This window comes from Antedon mediterranea, chromosome 3 (genome assembly GCF_964355755.1).
Source record: "Antedon mediterranea chromosome 3, ecAntMedi1.1, whole genome shotgun sequence".
In the NCBI taxonomy this organism is placed as follows: domain Eukaryota; kingdom Metazoa; phylum Echinodermata; class Crinoidea; order Comatulida; family Antedonidae; genus Antedon; species Antedon mediterranea.
In genome coordinates this window covers 34,101,803-34,117,702 of record NC_092672.1, presented here as the reverse complement: position 1 = coordinate 34,117,702, position 15,900 = coordinate 34,101,803, and the positions used below count along the sequence as shown (strand labels likewise).

General features: G+C 33.6%; 3 protein-coding genes across 4 annotated transcripts in view; 2 read left to right on the top strand and 1 right to left on the bottom strand.

Annotated features, from left to right (window-relative positions):
* LOC140045307 (uncharacterized) overlaps positions 1 to 8,565 on the top strand; it is a 28,439-nt gene extending 19,874 nt beyond the window's left edge. For both annotated transcript variants that reach the window (XM_072090154.1, XM_072090153.1), the window contains 6 exons: positions 2,726 to 2,782; positions 2,976 to 3,092; positions 4,568 to 4,819; positions 5,279 to 5,401; positions 5,639 to 7,227; positions 7,698 to 8,565. In XM_072090154.1, the coding sequence (XP_071946255.1) occupies positions 2,726 to 2,782; positions 2,976 to 3,092; positions 4,568 to 4,819; positions 5,279 to 5,401; positions 5,639 to 7,227; positions 7,698 to 7,994 (2,435 nt within the window). In that variant the 3' untranslated portion in view covers positions 7,995 to 8,565. The remainder of the gene's footprint in view (positions 1 to 2,725; positions 2,783 to 2,975; positions 3,093 to 4,567; positions 4,820 to 5,278; positions 5,402 to 5,638; positions 7,228 to 7,697) is intronic.
* Positions 8,566 to 8,631: 66 nt separating this feature from the next.
* LOC140045310 (uncharacterized) lies at positions 8,632 to 15,341 on the bottom strand. Its single transcript, XM_072090159.1, has 10 exons — positions 15,246 to 15,341; positions 14,551 to 14,868; positions 14,092 to 14,195; positions 11,940 to 12,085; positions 11,554 to 11,693; positions 11,212 to 11,353; positions 10,772 to 10,914; positions 10,450 to 10,581; positions 9,738 to 9,978; positions 8,632 to 9,511 (listed from the first exon to the last, which is right to left on the bottom strand). The coding sequence occupies exons 2-10, from the start codon at positions 14,843 to 14,845 to the stop codon at positions 9,373 to 9,375; spliced, it is 1,482 nt and encodes a 493-aa protein (XP_071946260.1). The 5' UTR covers positions 14,846 to 14,868; positions 15,246 to 15,341; the 3' UTR covers positions 8,632 to 9,372.
* The window catches only part of LOC140045309 (ATP-dependent RNA helicase DDX55-like), a 31,380-nt gene continuing 30,816 nt past the window's right edge, over positions 15,337 to 15,900 (top strand). Inside the window, exon 1 of the mRNA XM_072090157.1 lies at positions 15,337 to 15,582. Within this exon, the coding sequence (XP_071946258.1) occupies positions 15,481 to 15,582 (102 nt within the window). The 5' untranslated portion in view covers positions 15,337 to 15,480. The remainder of the gene's footprint in view (positions 15,583 to 15,900) is intronic.

Here is a 15,900-nt window from a genome sequence, read left to right as displayed (position 1 = left end):
ATTACTGCAATGGGATGGACATGGTCCTACTACCACCTTACCATCCAATAGGATTCCAGTAAATTTCCTTTACTACCAATCATAATTCAGTAATTAAATGACCCCTTAAGTTAACAAGGAAATCAGCCTATCCCATTATACCGGTAGGCTTCGTCGTACAGGCGTACTGCGGTAATAGTTGAGAATTCTCAACTAGCCAATTTGGTATATTTTATATACCTGCCCATCCATGGGGTAGGCCTACTGTACTGTAGGCTAGTCATTTTGTGTGCGAGAAAAACGTCTGTAAAATCATCAATTTAAAAATGTATTTGTTACTTTTTATGTGATTCTTTTTCATACAAGTGCCAATTCTAAGGTGTGGTATTCAGAATAAATGTTGGGAGTTAAAATACAAGGCAGGTGCGAAAGATAAATATTTGTAATCTTAGGTGTTGGGTCTTAGCTTTCGTGATCTTAGGTCTTAGGGGGTCTGAGCTTTCGTGGTCTGAGCTTTCGTGACACCCGATGGATGGGTTAAGTGTATATTTGTATATCTGCTGAAGCGTAATGATCTACTAGTTTTGCTGGTTTTATTTTTAGACATTCTTTTTTTTCCACAGCATTACTTGCGTGGATATCACAATGCATTGCATATTTTGAACTATCATTCGCGATTATGATCTTAATTAGGGTAAGAACCAATCATTTAAGGATAATCCATTTCGTGTAGGCCTATACGAAAGATACTAGGCCCTACCTCAAGTAGCCCTACTTTCACTTTCCAACAATTATTAAGAGCGTATCAAAGGGGCTGGTTGGCATTCGTCTGAATCAACATTTATCATTTTTCCCTTTCACCCGCCCATGCCCCCACTGCCAATGGGGAGGAGGAGCCGGTTTGATCCTCTCTGAATCCGTCTGGCCTTCACATCGTACCGATGTGTGAAGTTTGAGCCAATAAACGTCATTCATGACGATTCTTTAAGTTCGAAGTCGTCTTCCAGAATTCAAAGCATTCTAAATTTAAAGTATTTTCCCGTTTTTCCACCGTTCACATTTCACTAAATAAAAGAAAGTGAGAATGTTGGAGTGTGATTCGCGAGAAACGACATACTGTATTACCCAATTCTCCAAATTTTTTAAGACGTGACGTATATTAAATACATTCTAATATAAAGTGTTTTGGTTGAGAGTAGTCCTACAATTATTATTGGACATTTTATACACAAAAGCATGTCATAAACGATCGGTTCACCTCCACGGCCTGAAAGTTCTCACTTGGGACAAAAAAAGTAAAGTCCAGAACAAAAGTTTTATATGCATTTATTTCAAATATTGTTATCCGCATTTTAATGCATTTAAATAAAATTTAAAAAGCTTGGGAGAACACAGTAGTTTAATTTGTTGGCTTATTCAAATGCTTATAAATGACGTTTTAAACCTAAAAGATGTAGGCTATTTTTCCCAAAAGTGAAGATGAACACATTAATTAATTAATTAATTAAATGTAAAAGAATAACACAGTTATCCGTCAGAAGTCTTCGAACAGATAGAATCTTCGGTGGCAGGATTACATTTTCTAAAACACGAAATTGTCTCACACATCATACGATATGGATGCCAATAAACAATTCAAAGAAAATTAAACAAAACTAACAATCACAAGGATTCTTTGTTGCGGATAACCAATGAGAAAATATTTCAGAGTACTTTATTAATTTAAATCTTTATTATATCGTATACGCGAAATGGACTGTCATTTAAAAATGATTCTTACTCAAATTAATATTGACTATAATCGCGAATAAACAAATGCATTGTGATATCCACGCAAGTAATGCTGTGAAAAAAAGAATGTCCAGAATATAACCAGATAACTAGAAGATCATTACGCTATAGCATATACAATACGGCGCTTCACTTAATCCATCATGATGGTAGACTGGAGGTTGTAATGTGTTTAAATATATACAATTCTTTTTTTCCATGATAAAAACTAGAAATATATTTGTGAAAATATAATATTCTGCCTCTTGCAGAGGCAATAACTAACAAACCGCATCGGGTTTCGTATTATTAATGCCTTGTATAACCATCCATACAAGTCCGATAAAAGTATGACGAGTGAGGGCGCACTTTATTTTATGAAAGGCCATTTTGATTTGTACATTTTTAAACACATATCTGTAAATATTTGAGATTATACTTGAGTTTTCTTTATATGTTATGTATTTTATTATACAATTTATTGTAAACTATATTTAAATTATTGTATAAACTATTAATTTTGTAGGTTTTTAGCTTTGTTAATGCATTTTTCAATGGGCGCAAACGGCGTCTCGTAATTTCAGTCACGCTTCGTCGCATTCGCTGTACACAATAATACGACATGAGGTAGTTATAAATTGGGTATAAAAGTCAAATTTTCTCGTAAAATCCCAAGTTTTGCAAGACGCAACATCAAGAAATGTTATTACTTATATACATAGAACCTACGGATGAAATTTTATTAGGGTACGTTCTTATACCATGGTGAGGGTGATTTTTGACTGGACTAATTATTAACTTATTTTTTTACGAAAATAGTCATAAAATTGGAAAAAAAATGAAAAAAGAACATATTTTATTCTATCCGGTGTATGTGTATGAGACAAACTTCCATATTGTTGTATTTTGTGGTGTGGGTGTGAGCGAATGCTTAATTATATAAATGTCTAATTAATGCCTTCTATTTTGTTTGTAGAATCATATAAGTCCATATGTAATGTACCACTGATATCAATAGATTACGACCCATCAGGTATGCTATTCATTTATTTTAACTTATATCTTTAGCTTTGTTTTAAGTCAATGATTTTGCTTAAAGTTCTTAAATAATATTCCTTTTAACTATCTGACTTAAGCAAAACGATTGATATACTATATGCCAGCCCTCATCTACCTTTAAGGAGAATTGTTAGCAAAGAATGAACTATTATTATTGAACTTTTTAGATTTGTGTAGAAGGGACAGTTGTTCCCCTGGACATTGTCAGATAGTGAATTTGAATACAGAGGTTTGTTCCTGTCCTGCAGGCTACAAGCAATCCCGCAAAGGGCTAACATGTCAAGGTATGTACACCCGTAACCAGGTGGTGTTAGGAGCCTGGTCTAGTCCTGTACACCCGTAACCAGGTGGGGTTAGGGGCCTAGTCTAGTCCTGTACACCCGTAACCAGATGGTGTTACGGGCCTAGTCTAGTCCTGTACACCCGTATCCAGGTGGGGTTAGGGGCCTAGTCTAGTCCTGCCCGTAACCAGGTGGTGTTAGAGGCCTAGTCTAGTCCTGTACACCCGTATCCAGGTGGGTTTAGGGGCCTAGTCTAGTCCTGCCCGTAACCAGGTGGTGTTAGGGGCCTAGTCTAGTCCTGTACACCCTTAACCAGGTGTGGTTAGGGGCCTAGTCTAATCTTGACTTTGTTACACTGACGAGCTTTAGTTTACTACTGCTTAAAAATATATTTATATGTGAAAGAATGTGATGTGCCCATATATGGACATGATGTCATGATATCACTACCATATTTGGGCACATTACACTTTCTTTGTCAAACTAGTTTGATAGTGTAAACAGAGCTTTAACAAACTCTATGGTCATCTTGAGTCTGTATCTGCCCATATATGGACATATCATATATCACAGCACTACCATATTTGTGCATATCACTTCCATATTTGGGCACATTTACACTAGTTTGATAGTTTAGACAGAGCTTTAAAGCCCCATTCCCTACGTTTTTTAGATCTAATTTAAGATCACAAACTATATTTAATGTAAAAATAATACTATATGGTCCTATTGCGATAACTTTTTTCGTCTTTAAACGGTTAAAAATGTGAAAAATAAATCGATTCTAATAATTATAGCGGCCCGCTATAAATCCCAAAATGCATTGCGCGCGGATTGATATTTTTGTTTTTCACCTGTAATTCGCCCACTTTTCGATCGATCGTGAAGCCAAAACAAATGGAAGACTCCTAACTTTTCAGCGAAAATACCGGGTTTTCCCCAATTTGTATCAACGGAGTCTGGCAAAAATAGAAAGACAATTAATGCAGCAACTATACAACGTCAGGCTAGGTATATAGCTAGCGTACGATGTTCGTACGTTATCGATGTTTACCAGCTAGGCCTACAAAACTAAGCCTAGCTAGGCTAGGCCTAAGACCGTCCACGAGAGGTCGATCGCCGCGAGCTACTTAGGTAGTGCATTGTTTCTCACTTGTTATCATAATTTACCATAAAACGTACATTTAAGACAAGGAATGACATGGTTTAATGTTTTTAAAGTGATATATATGTATTATTTTCCAAAAAACGTCCAAAATTGCAGGGAAAGGGTCTTTAAGCTCTGTCTACAACATCAATCTTTATGTGACAAAAAAATGTGATGTGCCCATATATAGACATGATGATGTCATATCACTACCATATTTAAGCATAGTAGCAATACCATATATGACACGTAAAGTTTGATAGTGTAAACAGAGCTTTAGATGCTTGCTTATTTCTTTGATTAGATACTAATTGTAGACTTTTTCCTTTAGATGCTGATGAGTGTATGTTACAACAAGGTCTTTGTGAGCCTGGCGCTTGCTTCAATACTCTCGGCAGCTACTACTGCTTCTGCCCGGATGGTTTCGCACACTTCCAAGGTGAACAGCATTGTCGAGATTTGAATGAATGTGCTTCTATTGGTGATCAGTGCCATCCTGGATATTGTGTCAACCTAGAGGGCAGTTTTGAATGTCGCTGTCCGATTGGATTTTATTACAATCGAGACCAAGTCATGTGTGACGGTCAGTATACTAAATACAGCCTGTGCCTTTGATTAGTGTGCTGTTTTCATTCATTTATTTTATTACAATAACTTTAACTTTAAGTATGACACCAAGAGAAGAATGAAATTTGAGAACAAAAGAAAAATAAAAACTCACAGAAACTAAATTGGTTCAGTATATATAATTTCCCAAATAAAAAATAGAGAATATGTTTAGTTTAAAATCAGTTACAAATTTCAATATTATTTTGAATGCAAATGTTCTTGGTATGTGAAGGAAAATGAACAAACGTTGAAAAAATCACTCAAAGTTTTGGCGTTGTCAATGCACTTTCTCAAGGAATATCAGCGATGTCATTGCTAACAACAGCCTTGGCGAAGTCACTATTCAAAATATATTATCTTTGGAAGGAAACAAATTTATTAAATTTTATTTAATATTTTTCTTATATTTAGTACATGTGTGTTTATTTTATAGATCTGAATGAGTGTAGTGTGAATGTGATGCTCTGTTACCCTGGCATATGCCTCAATACAGAAGGTTCATTTAAATGTGTGTGTCCATACAACTATGAATATGACATCAGAAGACAATTGTGTAGTAAGATAAATTTTATTATTTAATACACATTGCATTGTGTTATGGGATGTACTGCATGTTATCAAACTTATGAAAACTAAATCTTTTGGATAAAATTATTGCAGACTTAAAAGACGCTAAAAGTTCATTATTTACCATTATTTTCATTATTTACCATGTGCAGACATTGTATATAATTGTATAATATTGTATATAAGACTATCATTATTATTGTTATCTTCATTTATTATTTTATAGTTCCCAGGAGCAAATTCACATCCATAGCCATCATGATTCCTTCACTACCTGAAAGACAATATAATCCGGATCAGGCTGAAAATCCCGAAAACCAACCAGATAAAGCCATTGGGAAGGTAAGTGGAATCTCCAAAGGAGTGACCACGGACGGCGGTGACTGCAACGAAATGGATTTAATGCCGAATCTTGCCGATATATGCAGTCCATCTGTCAGAGTGAATGTTACATTGGAATTCATAGTCAAACACAATGTTACAAATGATAATGAAGAACAGTGGCTTCGAAAATTAATGGAATTACATTTTAAAACTGAGATTAATGTTGGAATTGTGGACGAAATCGATGGCAAACCACATGGATTCGCCCACCCTTGGGAAGTGAAAAAGTTCTCTGGATTTGTAAGTGAGATGTGTACACAGCTACACGTCGTACACTCAAGTTTTGAAACGGTCGTTGAGCACGTAAGTAATAACTCTAAAACGCAAGTTTATTTTAGTTTGACGGTAATCAGAGCGAGTTTTTCAGAATACGTTGACGAGGTTGATTTAGAAATGAACTGCGTAATTTCGAAACATAATTATTCAGAAACTTACTTCATTGAATCTGGTCATTCCAACTTTGTTTATATATCCGCCAGTAATATCTTATATGTGCCGTCACAGGTTGAGTTTCAGAAAGTGCATCGTTTTAGTGATTCTGGAGATTCTTGCCAGGAAACGTCGCTATATGTGTGCAGTAATGTGGAAACTCTTGAACACTGCCCTCCATTGGTGCTTAATTCTACAATTTCACTAAACACGACAGTTTCTGTGACAACAAATGAAGGTGTAGAGCCAACATTGACCAATCAATCGATGTTGCATCCTAGAGGGCGCCCTGAAGTTTGCAGGTCTTTAAAGCGCGACACTTTGAATTACACGCCGACTTCATTCTTTCCGCCCGATTCTGATCACATGCAAGTTATCATTAGTTGTATTGGGATCTTATTATCACTAGTAGCACTAACTATAACGTTTATTGTGCGCTGTGTGTTTCGATCCTTACGTACGCTTCTTGGTAAAATCTTAATGAACCTGATTGGTGCACTGTTTATCGGACAGCTGGGTGTATTACTTCAAGGTCAAGGGGTCGCCTACCCAATACTTTGCACCACCATTGCTGCCGTTATGCACTATGTCTGGTTAGCTGCTTTCTTTTGGATGAATGCTATGGCCCTAGACTTCTTTTTTACTTTTGGGTCAAAGGTTAAACTTCGTAAGCGGCACAGTAAGAGGAAAATATTACAGGCGTACATGTTTTATGGCTGGGGTGCGCCGATACCTATAATCATTCTGTGTCTCGTAATACATTTTGAACAATTCAACAATCTACGTTTTAGATACGGAAATGAATTTGCTTGTTGGATTTACGATGAAAAATCGACTTTGCTTGCTTTTGGTCTTCCTCTTATGATCATATTACTTTTTAATATACTGTTATTTATCTGCGCTGTGATTGGCTTAAGACTCACGAAGGTAGTTAACAAGGTCGGAGATGCTAAAAATACACGATTGAAACGTTTCAGAACTGATCTACTTGTCTATGTAAAGGTAAAGCATTTCTGTTATAATTCATTCTCTCTAAATTTAAAAAATTTAATTGAATGTAGAATAATTAAAGATGTTGTTTTATAAATACATTTCGAAATCACACCAAGCTTTTATTATTACTACAGTAAAACCATCCCATTAAGAAGAGACCTTCCTGACGCAACCAATTGGCATCTTAATAGGGGTGTCCCTTCAATAGAGGTGTCCCTTCAATAGAGGTTTATCGTACTGGTAAAACATATATTTCCCCTTGTTTATTTCACAGAAAAGTGTCTTCTTAATAAGGGTGTCCAAATGAGCGGTTTCACTGTAGTTTTGTAATTTCAAAAGTCCAATATATTATAAATCAAAATACAAGTTTATTTATAATTAAATCCTATTTAATTATTTTTTTCTTTTACAGTATTATGTTAAATTATTCTTTTTAATGATGCAATCAATTAATCTATACTTATATATTCAATTTACAGATGTCGACATTGATGGGTTTTACATGGATCTTTGGTTTTGTATCAGCATTCACACAGTTGAAAATCTTTCGGTACACGTTCATTGTATTAAATTCCCTTCAAGGTGTGTTCATCTTCATGGCTTTCACATGTAACAAACATGTGCGTAAAGAGGTCAAACGTTGCATGAATCGAGGCTTGCAGAATGCTGGACGCGACCAACGAAAGTCGTCGGCTGGAAAGTTTAACAGTTCGGACGTGACACGACAGTCGGATGAACCGGTGAAGAACAATGTAAGCAAGCTTACCCACTTGTGATCTTTTCGGGGATTAATTTACACTACACTTAAGCGATGCATTAGTGTTGGTATGAAAAATTGGCAATGGCATTGCAAATCCTAGGTCATACCTAGAATTTTGGTAAATTAAATTAGTCACTGATCATGTGATACATTCTTGATTATGACTCCTTTTTACCTCAATTAATTAATTTAATGTTAAGAATTTTTATTGTAAAGATATATTTTTAGAAATAAGATTTGTTTTACTGAACGTTCTTTGTCAAGAATTAAAATTTAACAAACCCAAATGATTCCACAATATTAACTAGTGTGAATCTTTCAATATTGTAGAATTAAGATTTGAAAACATTTTAAGAGAATGTAATCCAATGTTTTATAGAGCTTTTAAATGTTTATATATTTAAATGATTCTATATATTTAGTTAATTGTAAATGCTATTTATTTTAAAATGTATTTATAAATGTATAAGTTTTAAGATGTATGAAAATCACAAAAAATGTGTTATAAAAAAATGTTATACAGTACAATGTTTTAATATTCATGTATCTAAAATATTTTAAAATCTTATCATTTGGACTTGAACTACATAGTAACTCTGACTTTTGTGTCTAAAAATATTTTGTATTTATTAACACAAACATGCAGGATTATACAATGTTTAAACCACTACATTGTAATCATGTATTACTGTCTTTCCCTTTCTATAAATAATTATTGTTATTATAAATTCTTATAAAAAATGTTTTGTTATACTAAATATATTTTTTTCTGTTAAATATCTATTCTGCTATTTCGAAGAAATGGATAAATATCTTTAAGCAGGCACACACAAATAATACCACACAAACACAAACCACAGAGAAATTATAAACCAATTATCACTAATGTTAAGTTGCTGATTAGATAAATAAGAAATTACACTCGCAAATAATAATGTGTTCAGATATTCAATAGAATATAACATTATAAATAATCGAACTTGGAACCATGTAACTTGAAGGCAATGTTTAGACTACAGTCACCACTATTATGCTAATCTTATTTAAAACTATATACATTGTAATACATACTGTATCATCTAAAAAACTATACTGAATAAAATGTACACATTTTTCTATTTAGCAGTCTGTAGTTATTCTAACATCTCAAAATATGCTTTTGTGAATTTTCCTTTTATGCAAAATGTTTCTTGTATCCAAAAGTGTATTAAAAAATATCTACATTTACATTAAATTTTGTACAATTTTTCTGTATCTCCCAGTTAGAAAATAATACTTATTTTCCAACAAAATTGTATAGAAAACCGCATACATTTTCTTATTGCACTCATGAATGATACTCTGCAATAGTATTATGTTTTTTTAAAGAAAATGTTTAACTAACCCTTCATGGATCAATGTTTATTTGACAAAGCCTTGATCTCTTCACTCAATACTTTGGTAATGTGCATTGCCTTCTGGGCCTCTTCACCTCCTATTTGTTCCAGAGCAATGGCAGCTGCTTCACGCACATTGGATATGGCATCATTACGCCTGAAAGAAAATATTTCCAACCGGTTATAGCTAATTATAGGTTTCGAGTTTTCTACCCAACAGCAGCAATACAGTAAACTACACTACTGGCGAAGAATAGTGTATGTATTTATTAACAGTTTTGGTAGAAAAAAAAAATGATTTTCCTTTAACAAATATTTATGAAACCAGTACAGTAGATTGTGACAATATTGAATTAGGCTCGAAGCATGTTATATTGACTTACCATAAGTGGACAAGCTTGGGGATAGCTTTTTTAGCCTTCATGTGTCCCAACGCCAGGCAACCACTTTCCCTGACCAGTCTATCTTTATCTTTTAATAACCTCATGATTGTATTCATGATGTGCTCATCATCTCGGACTCCTGTTCTGGCCAATGAGATTGCAGCAACTGCTCGAACATTCTCGTCAACGTCAACGCAAAGATCCAGCAATGATTCAATCACTGATGAACTGTTAAACTTGGCTGAAAATGATTCAGAATAAATACATTTCATTGAATTAAATTATAATGCTATATTACAGTATCTTATTTTGTATGACAGACAGAGCATCTTAACTGCATGAATTTCTTGATATTTCAAGGGATCTCCCACTAAAGGTTGCAATTTCTTTTACTAACTATGCCCCTTTTGGTTAACTGAATGCTGTTGATGCATGCCACATATGAAAAGTGTCTAGTATTATTTTTTATTTTTTTAATAGCTCCCTCTATGTTTTAGATGCATTTTGTAAAAAATTATAGTGCCCTTTATTGTTTGGTATCATTTTTCATAAAATCTTCTGATATTTCATTTTTTCAATTGGAACCTATCAGTGGAGTGGAAAAGATAAGGTGAACAGCTGATATGCAAATTAATTTATTATACAGGTTTTTCAAAAAAATTCTGAGGCAGCATAGCATGGATAAAGTTTGGTAGTGTAGAAAAAACTTTACCCAAGTTCTGTATGGCATCAATCCGTACGCTGGAATTCATACTAAACACTTCCCTCATAGTGTAGCTCTCCAGCGCCTGCTCTTGTACCCTTTGCCAAAATTCTTGCCTTTCTCCACTTACAGTACAAAACTCTGAAAGTTTAAATACATTAGATAAAAATTGTGCATAAAAATATGATATACAGTTGTATTTACATAATGAAGAAAAGCAGGTTCACATCAAAGGTAGGTTTAGTATAGAGGGCGCCACAGTAGTTCACCACCAAATTACAGACAAATGTAGTTTCTGCCCTAGCGTTTATCAACCTCAACTGGTACAAACCTTCATAGTGTTCTTTTTGAATGACTTCATCCTCGTCTTCATCCATTTCTCGATGTAATACTTGAATCAACCAATCAAGATCGCCCTCTTTGTACCAATTCTCAATTTCTGCATCATATTCAGTTTTTAGGTCTTCAACAAACCTAGAAAAATTTGAATACAATATCAAGTTTTAGATTGAAAACAAAGAGACTTGTTGCATTAACAGTACAGTCCACTCTGCCAATACCAGACTGAAAAGCAGAAGCTCTCCCAATACCAGACTTTTTCAAGGTTCAAAAGGTCCCAAATTCATTTTTACCAGCACCAAATTTTCCGGAAAACTGTCCGGTATTGGGAGAGTTGACTGTACTGTATTTACTATTATTTTAATATATTCTTATCTTTTCTAAACTGTAGGCCTACAAAATAAAGATTATGTAAAATCAGTTTTGACTTACGTTGTCCAAGGAACAAAGTCTACATCTGGATAAAACTTTTGCCAGAAATCTTTGTGCTTTCCTTCCACTGAGAGCTGCCTATGATGAACATTGAGCTTTGAACGGAGTCTCTTAAAGGTAGGTCTTTTACTTTTGCCTTCATCTAGTAAAGAAGTAAGCATAGTAGTTAATGGACTAACATTATTATTTTTTTAAAGTCATATCACAAGAATATTCAGAAAAGAATTGGATGCAACAAAAATATGTGGTCGGTACAATCAAGAACATCCGGTGAAGTGTCTATGAATGGATAATGAAAAATTAGTTTTTAAAAAAACATTACTGATTATAAACAATACATACCATTTTTTTGCTGCTTTCGACTTGAGGATGACAATTCCTGCAATTTATCTTTGACTTCGTTCGCAAGTTCTTTAGACACAGAGTCAAATGGCTTATCATTTGTGAAGTTAAACCATTTCAACGGCGCCAGCTGAAGTTTCCTTTAAAATGAACAATGGTACATTTAATAACTAATCTTTAGCTTTATATAAATAAATGATCAATATATTTTATGTGTAAAAATTTTATGGTGAGGGTTTTAGTGAGGAAGGGTGCTCGGCCCCTAGAATTGTGGTCTGAGATCAGTGGCCACTCTAGAGGCAAAAAAAGAGTAATTATGTCTAAATGCAGGAATATTGAAATGCAAATAATATAAATATAAACATAAACAAAAAATGTATTATTACATTCCAAAGTCCATTCCTTTTGTGACTTTATCGCGAGATTCTATCGTGCAGGGGAAGATTGGTTTGCTTGATACATACGCCAAAGCGAGCTCATCACGACAATACTTTGATGAAACTGACTTGCAGCTTAACAACGACAGAAACAACTGTTGAAAGAAGTATAGATTGTTAGGTTGTCTTAAAGGCCAGGTGCGGGCAAAAAATTTCTATTGATCATACATTCCAATAATTATCGATCTATAGTTTCCCCTATGTTTCATAATTTTTGGGATTTTATTTGTGTTACACGAGCTTGTTGAAAATAAGCACTTTCTTATCAGTGGGGGGATAGTTCAAATTACACAGTAAAATCTCTATTCTTTTGTAAACAAATTTTGTAAATAGAGAGGCATTTTAAAAAGCTACGAAAAATAAACAGTGTGGTAAAAAATTTTATCAGATGACTAAGTATAGGTAATATAACTTGAATATTACATTTCTGGAATTTTTATTCAACTTCAAATTTCTATTTTCGTGCTATAGCAAAAATTATCCACCGTATATCCACCATCTTTTTTCACCTTCTAGGGAGTCACAAGACATGTTATTACATTAGGTTAACTACCTAACTACTGTAAAAAAGTCTTCCTGGTTTTTATGGAAGAATTGTGCCAAATTTTGTATTTGACCATATTAAGGGAAATTCATGTTTTTTCGTCGTGATTTCTGTTACAAATATTTGATTTATATACAATTAACCAAATATTATATTTAAAATTCATGCCTGTACCTGAGTTTTAAGCTCTGTCTACACTATCAAATCAAACTAGTTTGACAAAAAAAAAGTGATTTGCCCATATAATAATAATAATAATAATGATTTATTAGGAAATGACACCTTTGCATCGGTGGCACACACAGAAGTGGTGCATCCAATTTAACATAACACATCAAAACAATACATTATATGACGGATACAGGTTTTTAAACCATTTGCAAAAATATAAAAGAAAAATCATTATCAACATGGTAATACAAATACTGTATTAAATTGTCCTACAGTATCATAGGTTTGAGTTGATAATATAAAAAGGTATATAAAAATAAACATAAAATATAGTAAAGAGTTTACATATATATGGACATTGTGTATATCACTACCATATTTGGGCACACTTTTTATGTCGAACTAGTTTGATAGTGTAGACAGAGTTTCAGAGAGAGGATGGGTTAGGCATAATAATAAGCATACTTTGAATAAAAAATTCTTCTACTAAATAAAAGAATTAATTTATAGAGATCTTATATCTATTTCAGAAAGAAGTCTATTGTGACAGCTCTTCAGGAATCCCCTCTAGAGACAAAAAATGAATGAGTAGTAGCTGATATATGGAATGGAGAGAACCATCGTCAATTTCACTTACGGTATTTTTTATAAAGTCAATTTTTAGTAAAATAGAATGTGAGGGTGTCCACTTTGGATGGATATTTTTTAGTTTTTCAACCTTCATTTTTGTAAAAATATTTGTTGATGTTTATTTTCTAAGAAATTTGAATCTACCAGAATTCATATTGAGGAAGTTATTATTGGAAGGAAAGGAAAAGGTGAGTTATTTTTATTTAAATCTGTAGTTTTATTACGATACTTATTATTTCTTGGTAAACACTATTTTTTATGCCATATGAAAACAGATACTGCATTATATTTAGCATTAGAATATATTTATTACTATAAGAACTAAATGTTGGTACAATATCACATGACCAGGAGGTGGAAATTTACAGCAACAGGATACAAAAATCACAGTGACAAAAGGGATTACTATTGCACAACAAATGACTCATAACTAATGAATGGAAAAATTGTATCCACAGGTTTTCTTTCTTTCTTTTATTTATTATTATTATGGAGCTATACAATTAATTAATATATTTTATAGCTCCATGCTTCATTAGTAAAATCTAATATTTATCTCCTGCACTGACAGGGTTAAATTTGGGGGAGGGAATGGAGAAGGTTGTATGAAAGAGAGATTTAGAGGGTTATTTGATTTTTCAAATAAAAGAAATTCTCACAACAGCAAACTAAAAATAATATTAATGCATGAGTTACAAAATAAGAAAGGTTTTCCGTAAAATAAACATTGAGGTGTATGCAACTGTGTGGACATACCTTAGCATCGACAATTGCCTGACCAATTTTGTTTAGGAATTCCACACCAGCTTGCAAGCCTACTTCGTCAACCCACACAGTGATACCTTCGGCCTCAAGAGCATCTAAAAAAACAAAACAAAAAAGGTGATAAAAGCATGGAACTATAGCTGCATGATAAAATAAAAGTATGGAGCTATAATAGCTGCATGATAAAATAAAAGCAAGGAGCTAATAGCTGCATGATAAAATAAAAGTATGGAGCTATAGCTGCATGATAAAATAAAAGCATGGAGCTAATAGCTGCATGATAAAAGTGAATATACAATTTAGATTTTGAACTGTATAAATGCTGTGATTTATATATTTTTTTCAGTAACCATGTATTAATAGAAAATGGATGTGGGAATATTTAAACTGGTAGTTATTCATTTAAATGCTACATTGAATGGTACATTCCTTGGAATACCAGAACAGTACCTTTTAACAGCCTCATTTTGTCCTTGTCTTGATGACTGTAACTTATCATTATATCTTTCGGTTCCATACTGGCTTGGCTTGCCACTCCTTTCGTGTCTGTCTCGGTTGTATCCGTTTCTTTTTCTTCCAATGCATTCTGTTCTTTAGGTTTATCCTCATTATTCTCCTCCTTTTCTACTTCCTCTTTTTTTACTTCCTCCTTTTCTACTTCTTCTTTTCCTACTTCCCGTTCATTTTTACTGCTCACATCACTGTTTATTCTTTTTCTTTTATGTTTACTTACAGCAGAACCCATTATTGGTAATTAAATAAGAAATTCTACAAAATGAATTTTAATCTTTAATAAATAAGTAAATGCTTGATACATATACTTTTGTCTGGTCAAAAGAGTAAATTCAAGAAAAACAAGTGATATCTACTCAGTAAGTTCTCAGTGGATACAACAGGTTGTGACCCAGCCCCACTACCTCTACTACTAGTTACCTAACTCCAACAAGGACCCTACTGATTCAAGCCTACTGTCTCAGTCTGTGTCACACTCCAGCAGTAGGCCTACCAACCAGAGCCTCCTGCCTGACCAGCAGAGTGCATGGGCCTAAAAAACGCTCAGGAGATCCAACGCTCATACTGTAGGATTCACAGATTTATATTATCTGTAATGTATCTTATAATTTTGCCTAAGCTATACTACTTACATAATGGATCAGGTTCAGCTTCGTTTTGTCCTTGTGGGGTGGTATGTATTGACTATTGTATTACAAATTACAAATTTCACCCATCGGATCGGATCATTCTTGTTATTAAAAAACTATAGAGGGGTGTGAATCTCGTTAAAGATCAACCAATCAATTAAGTCCATTTCAGTATCTAACATCTAACACTAACAACCAAACACGTGGAGTTGTTCAAAACATACTTCGCGATCGAAACATGGAGGGCAAAGAAAAATGGAAATCTTTGAAACCATCAATAAGTGTTGACGTATTGAAAACAATAAAACAACTAGGCTTCAAGAAAATGACACCAGTCCAGGTAATATGTTATACCATTTATCATTATGTACAGATAATTTAACAGTAAAAAATATCGATTAGAAGCTAGGCTAAGACTAGTCACGTTAGGCAAGTACCATCATGTCGTGGGGGTTACCGCAGCTGTTAGATTCCCGTGCTGGGGATGACAACAGCATTGCTCAAAATGACACAGGCTAGGCCTAGACATTGAAGGAGATGATCATACGGTGATTAGACCAATATAAACTTATAAACCAACTTACCTAATATGTATTTAGTGTCTTTATTTATATTATAATTTATATTTAATTTTTAGTTTTGGAGTTTTATTTATAAA